General features: G+C 38.8%; 1 protein-coding gene across 1 annotated transcript in view; it reads left to right on the top strand.

Annotated features, from left to right (window-relative positions):
* The window catches only part of BDP1 (B double prime 1, subunit of RNA polymerase III transcription initiation factor IIIB), a 106179-nt gene that overhangs the window by 55919 nt on the left and 34171 nt on the right, over window positions 1–16089 (top strand). The window contains 6 exon segments of the mRNA XM_047794370.1: window positions 1745–1923; window positions 3033–3231; window positions 5132–5316; window positions 10004–10205; window positions 10456–10646; window positions 12255–12642. Coding sequence (XP_047650326.1) covers window positions 1745–1923; window positions 3033–3231; window positions 5132–5316; window positions 10004–10205; window positions 10456–10646; window positions 12255–12642 — 1344 coding nt within the window.

Genomic DNA, 16089 nt, shown 5'->3' with positions numbered 1-16089 from the left:
CTGGGTTAAGGATCCGGCGTTGCTCTGAGCTGTGGTGTAGGTCGAAGATGTAGCTTGGACCCCCAGTTGCTGTGGCTGTGGCGTGGGCCAGCAGCTGTAGCTCCGATTTGACCCCTAGTCTCCGAACCTCCATATGCTGTGGTTTCGGCCCTAGAAAAGACAAATAAAATAAAATAAAATTCTTGGAGTTCTCATCATGGCTCAGCATATTAAGAACCCGAATTGTATCCATGAAGGTGCGAGTTGAATTCCTGGCCTTGCTCAGTGGGTTGAGGATCAGGCATTGCCACAAGCTGTAGGTGGCAGATTCGGCTCAGATCTCACATTACTGTGTCTACAGCTCTAATTCAACCTCTAGGCCAGAGCTGTATGCACCTGGTACAGCCCTAAAAAGATCAAATAATAATAATAATAATAATAATTACTTAAAATTCTTGGAGTACTTTTGGATGCAATGAGTTAAGAATCTGTCTTTGTCACTGCAGTGGCTTGGGCTGCTGCAGTGGTATGGGTTTGATCCCTAGCCCAGGAGCTTCCACATGCTGTACATGGCCAAAAAGAAAAAAAAACTTCTTTTACATCTTAGTTTAGTTTTTACAGTGCTTGAACATTAGTGCTTTTTCCTTCTAATCTTATATTTTAAAAGATAAATCATTTTCGTTGATTATGTTATCTGATAATAAAAATTTCAAATTGGAAAAATACATCATTTAAAAAGTTCCGTCTCGGAGTTCCCATCATGGCTCAGCAGAAACGAATCTAACTAGTATCCATGAGGACGAAGGTTTTGATCCCTGGCCTCGCTCAGTGGGCTAAGGACCTGGCGTTGCCATGAGCGGTGGTGTAAGTCACAGACTCGGCTTGGATCTGGTGTTGCTGTGGCTGTGGCATAGGCTGGCGGCTACAGCTCTGATTCAGCACCTTAGCCTGGGAACCTCTGTATGCCGTGAGTGTGGCCCTAAAAAAAAAAAAGTTCCATTTCTCCCTCCCAAATCATGTAGCACTTTTACGTATATCTGCCTAAACTTTATTGTATAGGTGCTTACGTACATAAATAGTAAAATGTGTGGATATTTTTATCGTTTTACAAAAATGGCATCATAGCTGTTTTCTGATTTTTTTCACTTAACACAATATTGTGAACATCTTCTTGAATCAGTAAATAGAAACTAAACTTCTTTTAAATGACTCTGTACTTTTGCATTATAAAAAAATTGCAATTTGCTTATTCATTTCCCTACTGATATGTCTTGTTTCCAGTTTTTTGTTTTTTTCTTTTTCTTCCTTTTTTGGGGAGGCTATTATATTGCTATAATAAATATACTTGTATGTAATTTTCTAGGTACTTTTTTGAATGTTTTTATAAGGCCTTTTTTTTTTTTGCTTTTTTAGGGTTGCACTTGGGGCATATGGAAGTTCTGAGGCTAGGGTTTGAACTGGAACTGCAGCTGCCAGCCTACACCACAGCCACGGCAACTCCCAATCCTTAATGCACTGTGTAAGGCCAGGGATCAAACTCGAATCCTCATGGATGCTAGTCAGGTTTATAACCTGCTGAGCAACAATGGGAACTCCCATAAGGCATATTTTTAGAAGTTAGAATTGCTAAGGATTAACACTTTTAACTAATACTCCCCTATTGTCTACAAAGACTCTCAGTTTATTCCTCTGGCAGTTTATTGAAGTTTCTCTTATCTCTATACTTTTACCAATCTTTGATGAAATTTTTTTATCTGCCTTCTAGGATGTGGCTTCCCTGATGACATCAAGAGAGAAAGATAAATCAGATCACAGTCAAGAGGAGACTGTGATAATACCACATGGACAGACTGAAAAGGAGCTTTCACCTTCAAGTTCTCATGAACCTAAAGAGGAGTCTCAGTCTACACAAGCCCAGGGAAAGGAATTAGTTGTCTCTATGGGGTAAACCTTGATAGTTTTTTAAAAAATCTAAAATAGAGTTCTTTCAAATATTTCCTCATTTTTAAAAACATGTGTTAATCATTTTTTTAAAGATGTGAATATCAAGAAAACTTGGCTTATTTTTATTCATATGTCAGACTGCCTAGAATAGAAAATCAGATTGAGTTCAACACTTTTAACACTTGCCTGCGTATAATTCACTGTTAGCTGCTTAAGATCTTCAATAAAGCACAGAGCCTCCTGGCCTGCCTGCTTGCATCTCTCACAAGTGTCCTATCTTAATAAATCTGTTTCTTGCCTATCAAAAAAAAAGATCTTATACAAAGCAGTGCATTTAAAAAACATATGCATTTAAAGTATGTGTTCATTACCTTTTTAAAAATTGTACTAAGATACGTATAACATAAAATTGACTCTTTTAACCATTTTCAGGTGTACAGTGTAGTGGCATTAAGTGCACTCACGTTGTTGTGTACCATCATCCCCATCTCCAGAACACTGTTCTTCCCAAACCGAAGCTCTCTACCCATGAAACAGTAACTCCCCATTCCCCTCTTCCTTCAGTCCCTCACAGCCATCATTGCATCATTGCTGTCATTGTCCTTTCTGTTACTATGAATTTGAATATTGTAGGTGCCTCATATAAGTTCGTTTTTTTTTTTTTTTTTGGTCCTTTTAGGGCCAAGCCTGCGGCATATGGAGATTCCCATGCTAGGGGTAGAATTGGAGCTGCAGTTGCTGGCCTACGCCACAGCCACAGCCGCAGCAACACCAGATCCAAGCCATGTCTGTGACCTATACCATAGCTCATGGTAACGCCAGATCCTTAACCAGCTGAGCAAGGCCAGGGGTCGAACTGGCGTCCTCATGGATACTAGTCAGATTCATTTCTGCTGAGCTACCACGTGAACTCCAAGGTCATTACCTTTAGAGAATTGAAATAGTTTTTTTAAATAAAATAAGATATGATCAGAAAGTAATTTAATTTTCCTTTAATGTACAAAATATTTTTACAGAGAGTTTATTAGATTCAAATTTTGTATTTTTTACAGTAGTTTTCATCTTTTTACAATCAAGCTTTCTTTCTTTTTTCCTGGTCCCTCTTCTAGGACTCATGACATAAACACTTTGGAACAAGAAAGTGCTGTCCAAACTGTTCCACCAGTACGGGGCCGACTTCAGAGACCCAGACCAAACTTAAGAAGGGTTGGACAGAGGCAAGTAATAGAAAAAAGTGAAGCTAAAGAAACAAATAAGGAGGAAGGGACACTACAAAAAGATGAAACTAAAAAGGAATTCCTGACTGTGGTGAGTTATTGTGTGTAATTAAATCAAACCTTTAAATGCATATTAAAATATCAAATGGTAGCTCAGACTTAGCTTAAAATATAGGCATCTGATACTTACTTTATGCAATGAATACATAACATATCTAGTTTTGTTTCAGATTTACCATTGTGGATTTTTTTTTTTTTTTTTGGCAATGCCTACATCACACAGAAGTTCCCAGGTCAGGTATTGAACCCAAGCCACAGCAGTGTGAATCCTAAACCACTAGGCCACAGGGAACTCCACTGTGGATTTTTTTTTTTTTTTAATGAAAATAGACGTTTTCCTCCTCTAACTAATGAACCTATTCATTGTGAAAATGTTTAATCAATACAAAATAATGTAATAATTATCCCAAGTCTCACCACTCTGAAGTAACCTTTTTTTCTTTTTGTCTTTTCTAGGGCAGCATCTGAGCATATGGAGGATCCCAGGCTAGGGGTCTAATCGGAGCTGTAGCCGCCGGCCTACGCCACAGCTCATGGCAACACTGGATCCTTAACCCACTGAGCAAGGCCAGGGACCGCACCCGAAACCTCATGGTTCCTAGTCGGGTTCGTTAACTACTGCACCACGACGGGAACTCCCTGAAAACCTTTTGACATATCTTTCTAGGTATATCTCCATGCATGCATATGTGCATACTTATGTACATTTAAATAATAAAATCATTGTATACATGTTATTTTGTGACTTACAGTTTTTCAGTTATCACTAATACTTGGCTTTCCATGTCAAGAAATATGGACATATATATCTTTTCTTTTTTTTAATATAGTTCTCTCTGCTGTACAGTAGGACCTTGTTGTTTATCCCTTCCATGTGTAAGAGCCAACATCTGCTAACCCCAAACTCCCAGTCCATCCTACTCCCTTACCCTTCTCCCTTGGCAACCACAGTCTGTTCTCTATGTCTGTGAGTCTGTTTCTGTTTTGTAGATAGGTTCATTTGTGTCATATTTTAGATTCCACTTGTAAATGGTATCATATGATATTTGTCTTTCTCCTTCTGACTTCACTTAGTATAATAATCTCTGTGTTGTAAATGGTGGCATTTTTTTGTTATTTCTTATAGCTGAGTAGTCCATTGTATATATGTACCACATTTTGAGATCCATCATTTTTAACTTCTGTGTAATGTTCTACTATTGTGAATGACAGTTTAACCAGTCTCTTATTGAGGAATCTTTTGATATAGAATCAAATCTAGGTAGTTTAATGCCCATTTCAATAGATCTTGTTTTTCTGTCTTCCTTTTCTCTACCAAGGGAAAATCTACATTTAAAATAAAGTGATTATAATCTTTATTTCAACCACCCCCCACATTAAAAAAAAAACAAAACCTCAACCCATTGACCTTTTAGGGAGGAGGGTTCTAACAGATTTTCAGTTTGAAAATTTTAACAGTTTTTAAAACATTGTATAAACAAACATATTATTGCAGTAATCTTTGAAACTTTGTGAAATAGGCAGTTTTGTTTTGGGCAGCAGAACATGGATAATGCATACTCAAGTTTGAGGCTTCATTTTTTAAAAAATAAATATCTTTCTTCATTATTGAAACACTTTAGGAGGTGTGTTCTGTTGAAAAATTACAAAACTGGAGTTCCCTTCATGGCTTAGCAGTTAACAAACCCAACTAGAATCCATGAGGATTTGGGTTCAATCGACGGCCTTGTTCAGTGGGTTAAGGATCCAGCATTGCCGTAAGCTGTGGTGTAGGTCGCAGACGTGGATCGGATTCTTAGTTGCTGTGGCTTCAGTGTAGGCTGGCGGTGTAGGGATAGATCCAAATCGATCCCTAGCCTGGGAGCCTCCATATGCCGAGGGTGTGGCCCTAAAAAGGAAAAATAAAAACTAATATGGTTTTGTCATTTCAGCCAAATTCTCAAATTGCACCTGAAATTGAAGTTGTATCCTCCAAAGTTTCAGAAGGCAGAACGTGTGAAATTGAAGTTGTATCCACCAAAGGTTCAGAAGGCAGAACGGGTGAAAATCAGAGTCACGTGGTTCTTTTAGAAAACCTTCATCTTAATGAAGTAAATGCTTTAGATGAAAAGACAAGGTGAGTTTGCTTTTAATCAGAAAAGCGTAAAACTTTTCAAAGATAAAAGTTGGATATTGGAATAATTGGTTGTATGTAGTTTCACCTTTAGTACGTTCTATGAAAGAAAAAAGTAATTATGAAACTAGAACTTTTTTTTTTTTGCTTTTTTAGGGCCACACTCTGGGCGTATGGAAGTTCCCAGGATACAGGGCGAATCAGAGCTGCAGCTGCCAGCCTGCACCATAGCCACAGCAACATGTCGTATGAGCCTCGTCTGCGGCCTACACCATGGTTCATGGCAACGCCAGATTCCTGACCTGCTGAATGAGGCAGGGATTGAACTCGTATCCTCACAGATGAATACCAGTTGGATTCGTTTCCACTGAGCCACGACAAGAACTCTCAAACTAGAACATTTTGTTTATTTTATTTTTTATTTTTTTTATCACCCCCAAACTCTTCACTGGTACCTTTTTTTTTGTCTTTTTTTGTTGTTGTTGTTGTTGTTGCTATTTCTTGGGCTGCTCCCGCGGCATATGGAGGTTCCCAGGCTAGGGGTTGAATCGGAGCTGTAGCCACCGGCCTACGCCAGAGCCACAGCAATGTGGGATCCGAGCTGCGTCTGCAACCTACACCACAGCTCACGGCAACGCCGGATCGTTAACCCACTGAGCAAGGGCAGGGACCGAACCCGCAACCTCATGGTTCCTAGTCGGATTCGTTAACCACTGCGCCACGACGGGAACTCCCAAACTAGAACATTTTGAATCTGCTTTTCACAAAAAGAATTGCGTGATTGGTGTTTTCTTTTTTTTCACTTTTTAAAGTTTTATTGAAGTATAGTGATTTGGGATTTTACGGTAATTTCTGCTGTACAAAAAGTGATTCAGTTATAATGACTGGTGTTCTCTTAATTTGTAGTTTCTCTGAGAAGTTTGACAAGCATCCTTTTTTATTTTAAAGCTAAACTTCTGTAGTAAAAGTTCTTAAGTTCTTTCTATCTTTAGAAATTTATAATCTACTGATAAAATTATTGAACAGGAAATGCTATAAAGTACTTTCTTTGTGCTGTTCTTATGTGTTGTGTCCCATTCCAAATGATAGGAATAATATTTTTAAATGAGATGCTAGGAGGTTGAAGATATTTTAGCACTACCACTTTTTTTTTGTCTTTTTGTCTTTTTTGCTGTTGTTGTTGTTGTTGTTGTTGCTATTTCTTGGGCTGCTCCCACGGCATATGGAGGTTCCCAGGCTAGGGGTTGAATCGGAGCTGTAGCCACCGGCCTACGCCAGAGCCACAGCAACGCGGGATCCGAGCCGCGTCTGCAACCTACACCACAGCTCACGGCAACGCCGGATCGTTAACCCACTGAGCAAGGGCAGGGATCGAACCCGCAACCTCATGGTTCCTAGTCGTATTCGTTAACCACTGCGCCACGACTCCAGCACTACCACTTTTATTTATTACTTGAAATCTGCTTTATTATTGATGATATTAAATTAGAGTGTGTTCATTTCTTTTTTAGTGTGTAAGGAAAAATTAAAATTCTTTCCTTTTCTGGTATAATTTCATGGTCCATCTAATTTTAATTTATTACGCCATATATTCTAGTGAAGTGTGTATTAATTTTCTTCTAGAATGTCTTCGGCACTTACAAATTGACTTTGAACACTCCCGTTTCCTTTAATTATATAGAATTAACTTTGTTTTGGGGCAGTGCAAAAGAGATGTTACTGTATCCTTTTTTCACCCTCTGTGAAGCCATAGGAATAGAATTGGGGCATTATGTCATCTATCTATCTGCACAAGCAATGATGTTGACTTTGCTTGACTTTAAACAGTCTGCTTTCATTTAGGCAGATTTCTTGTATGAAGTTTTTCCTTTTTTAGTATGAATTTCTGTCATTTCCTTTCTTTCCCTTTATGTGTGTATATGTGTCTTGTTTTCATACTGTTTTTCTTTTAAGACTAAGCCCAGTCTTTAGTTTTAATTAGCAGTGATCAACGAATGCTTCATTGCAAAGGTCCCCTTGGAAAGAAGACCTACAAGAAGTGAAGGAACAAGTCAAGGCATGTTTTGGGGAAGAAGGAACAGCAGCTGAAAAACACTCAAGGCAAAAACATGTTTGAGGGACAGTAAAGAGGACACTGTGAAACAGAGGGAAAGAGGAAGAGTAGTAGATTTATGACAAGCAAAGGCTGAGTGGGGAGCAGTGCAGATTATGTAAGACCATTGTAAGGATTTTGGTTTTTACTTGAAATGAGCCTTAAAGTCTAGTGACCTTTGAGGTCAGCCTTTCCTAGTACTGTCGTTGATAATTGACTGACTAGATCTAGAGGATTTAAACGGCTTGCTCAAAATAATATTGGCAATTTAGTCTTTAAACTTACGTCTTTAGGATTTAAGACTTTCAGACTAGCAGACTCCTACAGTTATATAGGCAGAACTTCCCGAAAGAAACTTTACATGTTTCAAGAGATTTTATGCTCAGCCTTCCCATCTTTTAACGAGTAAGGTGGTAACTTTCAGATTCCTCTGTGGAAACCTGTTACCCACTCATCCCTTTTTTAATCTTTTCTGGTTTATGAAATTTATTCCAGCTGTTAGTTTTATCACAACAACTTCTTTCTTCAGAGTGTATGTTTTATGTAGTTTTCTTTATTAATTTATTTCACCTCAATTTTTTAAAAATTCAGTTTGTCTTTACTCAGTTCGTAAGATTCCTAGGTGTTGCCTTGTGCCAAGCAAGTGAGAAATGAGTCATGTTTCTGCTGTCAAGTAGACCAGGGAGGAGTCCTTCTCATTCTTCATGTCCAGCTTTGAGTGTCACTTCTGTTAAACCTCTATGAAGTTTTAAAGTTAGCTTATTCTTAGGTCCAGCAGTTTCTTTTTCTTTCTTTTTTTGGTTTTTAGGGCCACACACTGCAGCATGTGGAGGTTCCCAAGCTAGGGGTCAAATTGGAGCTGTTCCTGCTGGCCACAGCCATAGCAATGCAGATTCCAAGCTGAGTCTGTGACCTACACCATAGCTCATGGCAATATTGGATCCTTAACTCAGTGAGTGAGGCCAGGGATTGAACCCACATCCTCATGGATACTAGTTGGGTTCATTGTCACTGAGCCACAATGGAAATTCCCGTGTCCAGCAGTTTCTTAACCCTTTTAACCTCATTAACACATTAAATTTGTATATATATTTTATTCTTAAGCACCTTTGTGGAATCACACTTGATTGAAATTAGCTTATACTTATGTTAAATGTAGCTTATTTTCCCCAGTGCATTAACTTGCACTGGAATGTATTAGCATCATAACCTTATTAGAAGCTCCTGTGAATTTCCTTGGTGTTTCATTGCTGAAAGAACTTTGCAGGATTGGAAAATTTGGAAAATGTAACTAACTATTTCCTTCTAGGTAATTTATTAGAAATATTACTTAAGGTTAGTCTTTAATACTAGATCTTTCAGAGGACTCATGATGAATACTTATATACCCAATTATTCTTCATAAATATCCAGATTCTTTTTTTTTTTTTATTTTTTAATTTTAGGGCCACACCCACAGCACATGGAAGTTCCCAGGCTAGGAGTTGAATCGGAGCTGCAGCTGCTGACCTTAAACCATAGCCACAGCATCACAGGATCTGAACCGCGTCTATGACCTACACCATAGCTCACAGCAATTCCAGATCCTTAACCCACTGAGCAAGGCCAGAGATCGAACCTGCATCCTCATGGATACCAGTCCAGTTCTTTACCACTGAGCCATGATGGGAACTCACTATATTAGTTTTAAACTTTCTCCTTTTTTTTTTTTTTGTCTTTCTCTCTTTTTAGGGCATGTGGAGGTTCCCAGGCCAGGGGTCCAGTCGGAACTATAGCTGCCAGCCTACACCACGGCCTCAGCAACTCAGGATCCTAGCTGAATTTGTGACCTACACCATAGCTCATGGCAACACTGGATCCTTAACCCACTGAGCAAGGCCAGGGATTGAACCTGCGTCCTCATGGATGCCAGTCAGTTTCGTTAACCACTGAGCCATGATCCAATTCGGATCTTTGCCAGTTACTAAATATTTCCCAGGAAACCTTAAGGGATCTGTTCTAGTTGCCTTGGGACCTATGGCTACTGTATTGGTTATTAAAACCTTGTTTCTCTCTGATTTGCAGATGAGTTATAATGAGATCCTTATGGCTATCAATATACCCTTTTCTCTTAGTTAATAGGCATGTAGTGGGACGATAGACTAGATTTCAAGCCTGCTCATGAACCAGAAGGACCAAAGTTGTTGTGACCATTGTATATTTGTTCATGCTTCAGAGCCCAGTTGAAGGCATTTTTTAAAGTGCCGTTATGGAATCCATCGTCAGCAACTGGCATTTTTGTTTTGTATCTAGTTATATTTCTGAAAATTACATAAAGTAGCATGAAACTACACACCAGAGTCAATGAATGGAAATTAAAAAAAAAAAACTTAATATTGTGAAACCATTCTCTAGGCTATATAGAGAATGGAAGTTATAAAAGCTTTTATGTTCTTTTGTATAAGCATGTGTGGTTTCCTTTTATATGCTTAGTTTTCTAGCCTATTTATATATAGTCCTTGAACATAGGATTGGTTTGTGCTCAAACTTATTTAACATCAGTTACATTCACAGGAATTCTGATTTGGGTTCTTCAGCATGATTTGTATTTCATTCTAGACAAGAACGTAAAACGTATGTTCCTAGTCCACCACGAATGATAAGAAGGCAATTCCAAAAGCCTAAGCCAAATTTGGGAAGAGCACATGCTAGGAAAGAGGAATCAAGCATAGAAAAAGACAGAGCAGATCAAAGTGAGGCAAGGAAGCCAGAAGATAATTTGCTGCAGCATGGAGATTCTGACACCCAGTTTCTTCAAAAAGTAAGTTTGAAAAAAATGAGTGGGCTCTATTTTGTCAGTATCGTGAAGGAAAACATTAAAAAATATATAGTTTTGCCTTTTGTACTGTAATTATTTTCATGGAAGTGGATTGACTTTCCAATATTATAGAAGTTTAGAAACCATTCACTTGTGTATATGTGTAAGCTTAGTGCTTTAAACAAACTACCAAACCAAATTACTGTATAGTTTATTTTCATGGTAATAATAGCTGTTTCTTCTTAAATTTAAGGAAAAGGCTGAGTCTCTGACATCTCTGAAGGTTTCAGCAAGAAAAGATTCTGTAGGTTCCCAGGAGACTGGTTTGGCAAAAAAAGATGCTCACTCAGAAGCTGGTCCATCACAAAGTGTTGGAGAGAAAACCGTAGGGGATGATTCTGGGTGTTCAGTTGTTGAAGAGCAATATCTCAGTAAACCAACAAGGTAAAGTTTTATTTAACACTTTCAGATTAGGAAATAAAAATAACTTTTTCTTTATGAATGGCCTACCTTAACGTATTGGTAGGCTACAAAGATGTTTTGTTAACATCTGAGTAATGTGTAGATTATTTTTTATTGGTTGATCTGTTTCTTTTCCATTTTGATTTTTATTTACTCAAATTTACTTTTCTTCTTATCTTCTCAGGGAGATTTTTCTTTCCTTTAAAATTTCTGGGTGTTGAGTATATTAGACTTGAGCAGAATCCTGACCAAAGAGTGGCGTGTATTACCTAAATGATTGGGGTGGTAATTTGAATGGAGACAAGTGAAGGGTACCCTTCTTCCATAGTTTTCAAGGAATGTGGAAGGGAGTCATTCCGATTAGGGTGCAACAGAAATGAATCAGACTAGTATCCATGAGGACACAAGTTCGATCCTTGGCCTCACTCTGTAGGTTAAGGATCTGGAGTTGCCGTGAGCTGCAGTTTAGGTCAGAGATACAGTTTGGATGCCGTGTTGCTGTGGCTGTGGCTGTGGTGTAGGCCAGCACCTGCAGCTCCAATTTGACCTCTAGCTTGGAACTTCCATATGCCGCAAGTGTGGCCCTATAAAGTTTAAAAAAAAAAAAAAAGAAAGAAAGAAAGAAAATGGAAAGGACACCAAGTTCTTTTTTTTTTTTTTTGTCTTTCTGCCTTTTCTAGGGCTACTTCTACAGCATATGGAGGTTCCCAGGCTAGGGGTCTAATCAGAGATGTAGCTACTGGCCAACACCAGAGCCACAGCAATGCGGGATCCGAGCCGAGTCTGCAACCTACACCACAGCTCACGGCAACGCCGGATCGTTAACCCACTGAGCAAGGCCAGGAATCGAACCCGCCACCTCGTGGTTCCTAGTCAGATTCGTTAATCACCGAGCCACGACAGGAACTCACAGGACACTAAGTTCTTAAAAAAAAAAAAACAAACTGTTCTGATGGGTTTCCTGCTTCTCCTTTTTTTCTTTTAAACTAATCTTTTTACCCAATAGGATAAGCTGGCATCACTTTATGATCTTATATTCTGTATTTATTGGCCCAGTGTTCTTTATCCCTTTTTCTTCTAATAATTTCCAGTCTTGTATTTCATCACCACTTAAATAGCAAGGAGAAAAAAATAGCCCCAATTTAAAAATTTACTATGAAAAATTTGTAGGTAGATAACTCAGAATTAACTCTGAATGAGAAACTATAAGTAGTAGTAATAGTAAATTCCTTTCTTCCTTTTTTTTTTCTAACTAAAAAAAATTAAAAAACAGTTATTTTGTCTTTTTAGGGCTGCCCCCGCAGCATATGGAGGTTCCCAGGCTAGTGTTTGAATCAGAGCTGCAGCCACTGGCCTATGCCACAACCACAGCAACGCCAGATCTGAGCCACATCTGTGACCTAAACTGCATCTCACGGCAATGGATCCTTAACCCACTGACTGAGGCCAGGGATCGAATCCAAATCCTCATGGATACTAGTCAGATTCGTTTCTGCTGAGCCACAACAGGAACTCCTGGGATTTCACTCTTTCATTAATATTACCTTTGAGTATGTAATGACTATGTTGTTTTTTTGATTAAACATCCAGGTTTCCACAACTGCCGAAAGAGTCAAATCACTCTAGAATTGCCCTGGATCGAAGAACAGCTCTCTCTTCTGCCTCTGAGTGTGAGACAGATCATAGTGAGAGGAGAACACATCGCAGGGTCAAACCAAACGTCACCAGAGGCCGTGGATCAAAACGAGTTCGGAGTAAGACCTCTAAAAAGGAACCTAGAGCTCCCAAGGCTGTGCTGGTGACGCTTAGGGCTTCCCAGGAAGAAGACGAGGATGATGCTGAAGACTTTGAGTCTGACTATGAAGAAGAAAGCTATCATCTTGCTCCAGAAGAAGTAAACAAAGCCCCAGTGTTTGTCCCTGTTGGTCTGAGATCTCCTGAACCTGTTCCTACCCAAATTGAGGAAACCATGGAAGAGGTAGTTTGAGTGTTAAATCCTTAAAACTTTGTCTTACTTGTTTTTTTCTTTTAGTGAGTCATTGTCTCTTCTCTTAGCGATTATTAGGATTTGAAGATTATTAGAGTAATTTGTTTGGGGCCTGGTGTATAGCCTAAGAAATCAGTAGGAAGTATGCTTGTATGATCTCCTGTATTTACTCAGTCTGGCCCCAGCAAAAGGTACTCCGAATAACAATACTGAGAGAAATCTGATTTCACTTGTATCTGGAGGCTGCCTGTCAACCTTCTGGTTAATTTAAAACAAACCAAAAAAACTTTGGCAGGTGTTTGTGGCTGTCTCAGGTTGAGCTTTGGTTGGTAGAAAAGGTAGAAGGGATGGAGCTCCTGTCGTGGCTCAGTGGTGACGAACCTGACTAGCATCCATGAGGACACGGATTCGATCCCTGGCCTTGCTCAGTCAGGTTCGTCACCACTGAGCCACGGCAGGAACTCCATCCCTTCTACCTTTTCTACCAACCAAGGGTTGGTTAAGGGTTAAGGATCCGGTGTTGCCATGGGCTGTGGTGTAGGCCATAGACACGGCTCAGATCTGGCATTGCTGTGACTGTGGTGTGGGCTGGCAGCTGCAGCTCTCATTCGACCCCTAGCCTGGGAACTTCCATATGCTGTGAGTGCGGGCCTATAAAGACCAAAAAAAAAGTAAAGAAAAAGAGAACGAAAAGGTTGAAGGGTAAAATACATATAACAGACTATATACCATTTTAGCCATTTTTAAGCATATAGTTTGGTGGCATAAAGTGCATCCATCCACAACACATTTTTCATCTTAAAATGAAAACTATACTGTTAAACAGTAGTTCCTTTTACTCCCTCCTCTCTAGCCTTGGCAACCACTTACTCTAGGTCTCTCATGTAAGCGTAATCTAACAGTATTTGTCCTTTTTCTGACTGGATTATTTCACTCGGCATAATGTTTTTAAGGTTCATCTATAATGTATGTGTCAATTTGTTCTCAAGGCCAAATAATGCTCCATTCTTCTAATCCCTGCTCTCAGTTCTAGAAGTAGAATTGCTGGATCATATAGTACATTGTAAATCTATTTTTGATTTATTGAGCAAAATGCCATACTGTTTTCCACAGCAGCTATATCATTTTACATTCCCATTGGGAGTTCTCTTATGGCTCTGCAGGTTAAGGATCTAGTGTTGTCACTGCAGTGCCTTGGGTTGCTGCTGTGGCGTGGATTTGATCCCTGGCTTGAGAATTTCCACATTGTGCAGATGTGGCCAAAAAAAAACAAAACAAAAATACATTCCCATCAGTAGTGTAAAGGGTTCTGATTTATCTACATCCTTACCAATGCTTGTGTTTTTGTTTTTGTTTTTTGGTAGTAGCCATCCTAATAGATGTGAGGTAGAGGAACATATTACTTCAACTTAACTTTATTGTGAAAGCTCATTACTCTTTTGCCTCTTGGTCTAGTAATCTAACTATGTAACTTTAAAGTTTTTTTTCTGCCTCAATTTTCAGTAACTTATTTGGCTTACAGAGCATCACATCTGAATCAGCTGTGTATTGATGATAGTTTCTGAGCCATCTGAAACACAATGTAGAGTTAACTGAAATAGTAGTAGTGATAACAGAAGAAGAAAGAAACATGAAACAATTCAAGTAATGTGACGTTAACCCAGAACCAATGGATTGTTCATAAATTTACATTTATGAATGGGAGTCCAAGCCCCTCTTTATTTATTCATTGTGTTAATGATACCAGTCTAGATGTTATAAAGGTAGTTGGAATGGTTGAAGCTAAATAAAAATGAACTTGTTTCTTGTAATTAAATTTCAAAAAGATAGTGAATTTAAATGTTAGATGAAATCAAGAAAATGCAAAAGGGAAGTTAATTTTGTGCAAGGACAGTTACCACTGCATGAAAATTCACTAAGCTGTATGTTTTGTATTTTACAGATTTCTTTGCGTGAGACAGATTGCTAGTGAAAGCTAATACCAGAAATTGACTTCTGAAAATTAGATTCTTGGGTGTATCCCTGAATTAATACAGACTGCCTTCTTAAGTAGCATTGATCATAATAACTGAGCAAGGAAAGTTTAAGTTATATTCCTAATAACCAGTTTACTAAGGCAGGGCAGTTTGTCACATGTTAGAAAATGTTTCCTTTAAAAAAGCGTTGAAGGAGTTCTGGTGGCTCACCAGGTTAAGGATCCAGTATTGTCACTGCTGTGGCTCTGGTTATTGCTGTGGCGGGGCTTTGATCCATGGCCTGGGAATTTCCACATGCCAAGGGCCCGGCCAAAAAAAAAAAGGCACTGAAATGCAATGGCATTTTATTAAATCATAAAGGGATATGAAATATTGATATATACTTCAGCATGAACCTTGAAACCTTGAAAACATTATGCTAAGTGAAAGAAACCAGTTACCAAAAAATCACAAATTATATGCGCCTATTTATATGAAATGTCTAAAATAGGAAAATCTGTAGAGACAGAAGGTAGATTAGTGGTTGCTTAGGGATTTGGAGATGAGGGTTAATGGAGTGGGTATGAGGTTTCTTTTTTGAAGTGATGAAAATATTCTCAAAGTAACTATGGTATGATGATTGCACATAGCTGTGCTTATTCCAGAAAACATTGAATTATCCAGTTTACTTCGGGTGAATCGTATGGAATGTAAATTATATCTCAATAAACTGTTAAAAAGACAAAGTTTTGAGGAGTTATCTTGTGGCAGAACGGGTTAAGGATCTGGTGGTGTTGCCACAGAAGCTTTGGTTGTTGCTGTGTCATGGGTTTGATCCCTGGCCTGGCAACTTCCACATGCCACAGGCACAGCCAAAAAAGAATGTAAAGCTTTGAAACTGTATAGTGCTTACAGAACCAATATTTAATTACTTAGAATATTTCCATTATCCACCCATTCCCAGGAAACAGACACAGAACACAGAGATGTTACTATAATCAGTATATCCTAAAGGCAGATTTGTAAACTTGACTCTGCTCAATTTCTGCTGAATCAGTCTTTTTTTTTTTTTTTTTTTAAATGGCCACAGCTTTGGCATAGGCATTTCCCAGGCTAGGAATCAAATCTGAGCTGCAGCTGTGACCTATGCCTCAGCTGCAGGAATGCCAGATCCTTAACCCACTGCACCACAGTGGAAACTTCCTGAATCACTGTCTTTTATACTTATCCTATGCTAATAAGGGGATAGGAGCTAGATTGCCTTTTTTCATAGTCTAAGGGATAAATAGAGCCCAGATTTTAGGGATCTTTGAAATGATTACTAAACGAAGAATAAATGTGAGTGAAACCATTATTTTACATGGCCATTGCCTGCCATGGCTATCAAGAATCATACAGGTTTTTGGGTTGTGGGAGAAGGGTAGTTGCCTTGGTGGGTCATGTATGTGATAAATCTTTTTAAGTAGTTTCAACTCATGTCTAT

The sequence above is a fragment of the Phacochoerus africanus genome, chromosome 1 (genome assembly GCF_016906955.1).
Source record: "Phacochoerus africanus isolate WHEZ1 chromosome 1, ROS_Pafr_v1, whole genome shotgun sequence".
Classification (NCBI taxonomy): domain Eukaryota; kingdom Metazoa; phylum Chordata; class Mammalia; order Artiodactyla; family Suidae; genus Phacochoerus; species Phacochoerus africanus.
The sequence above is the reverse complement of the archived record's forward strand: the minus strand, read 5'-3'. Positions and strand labels throughout refer to the sequence as shown.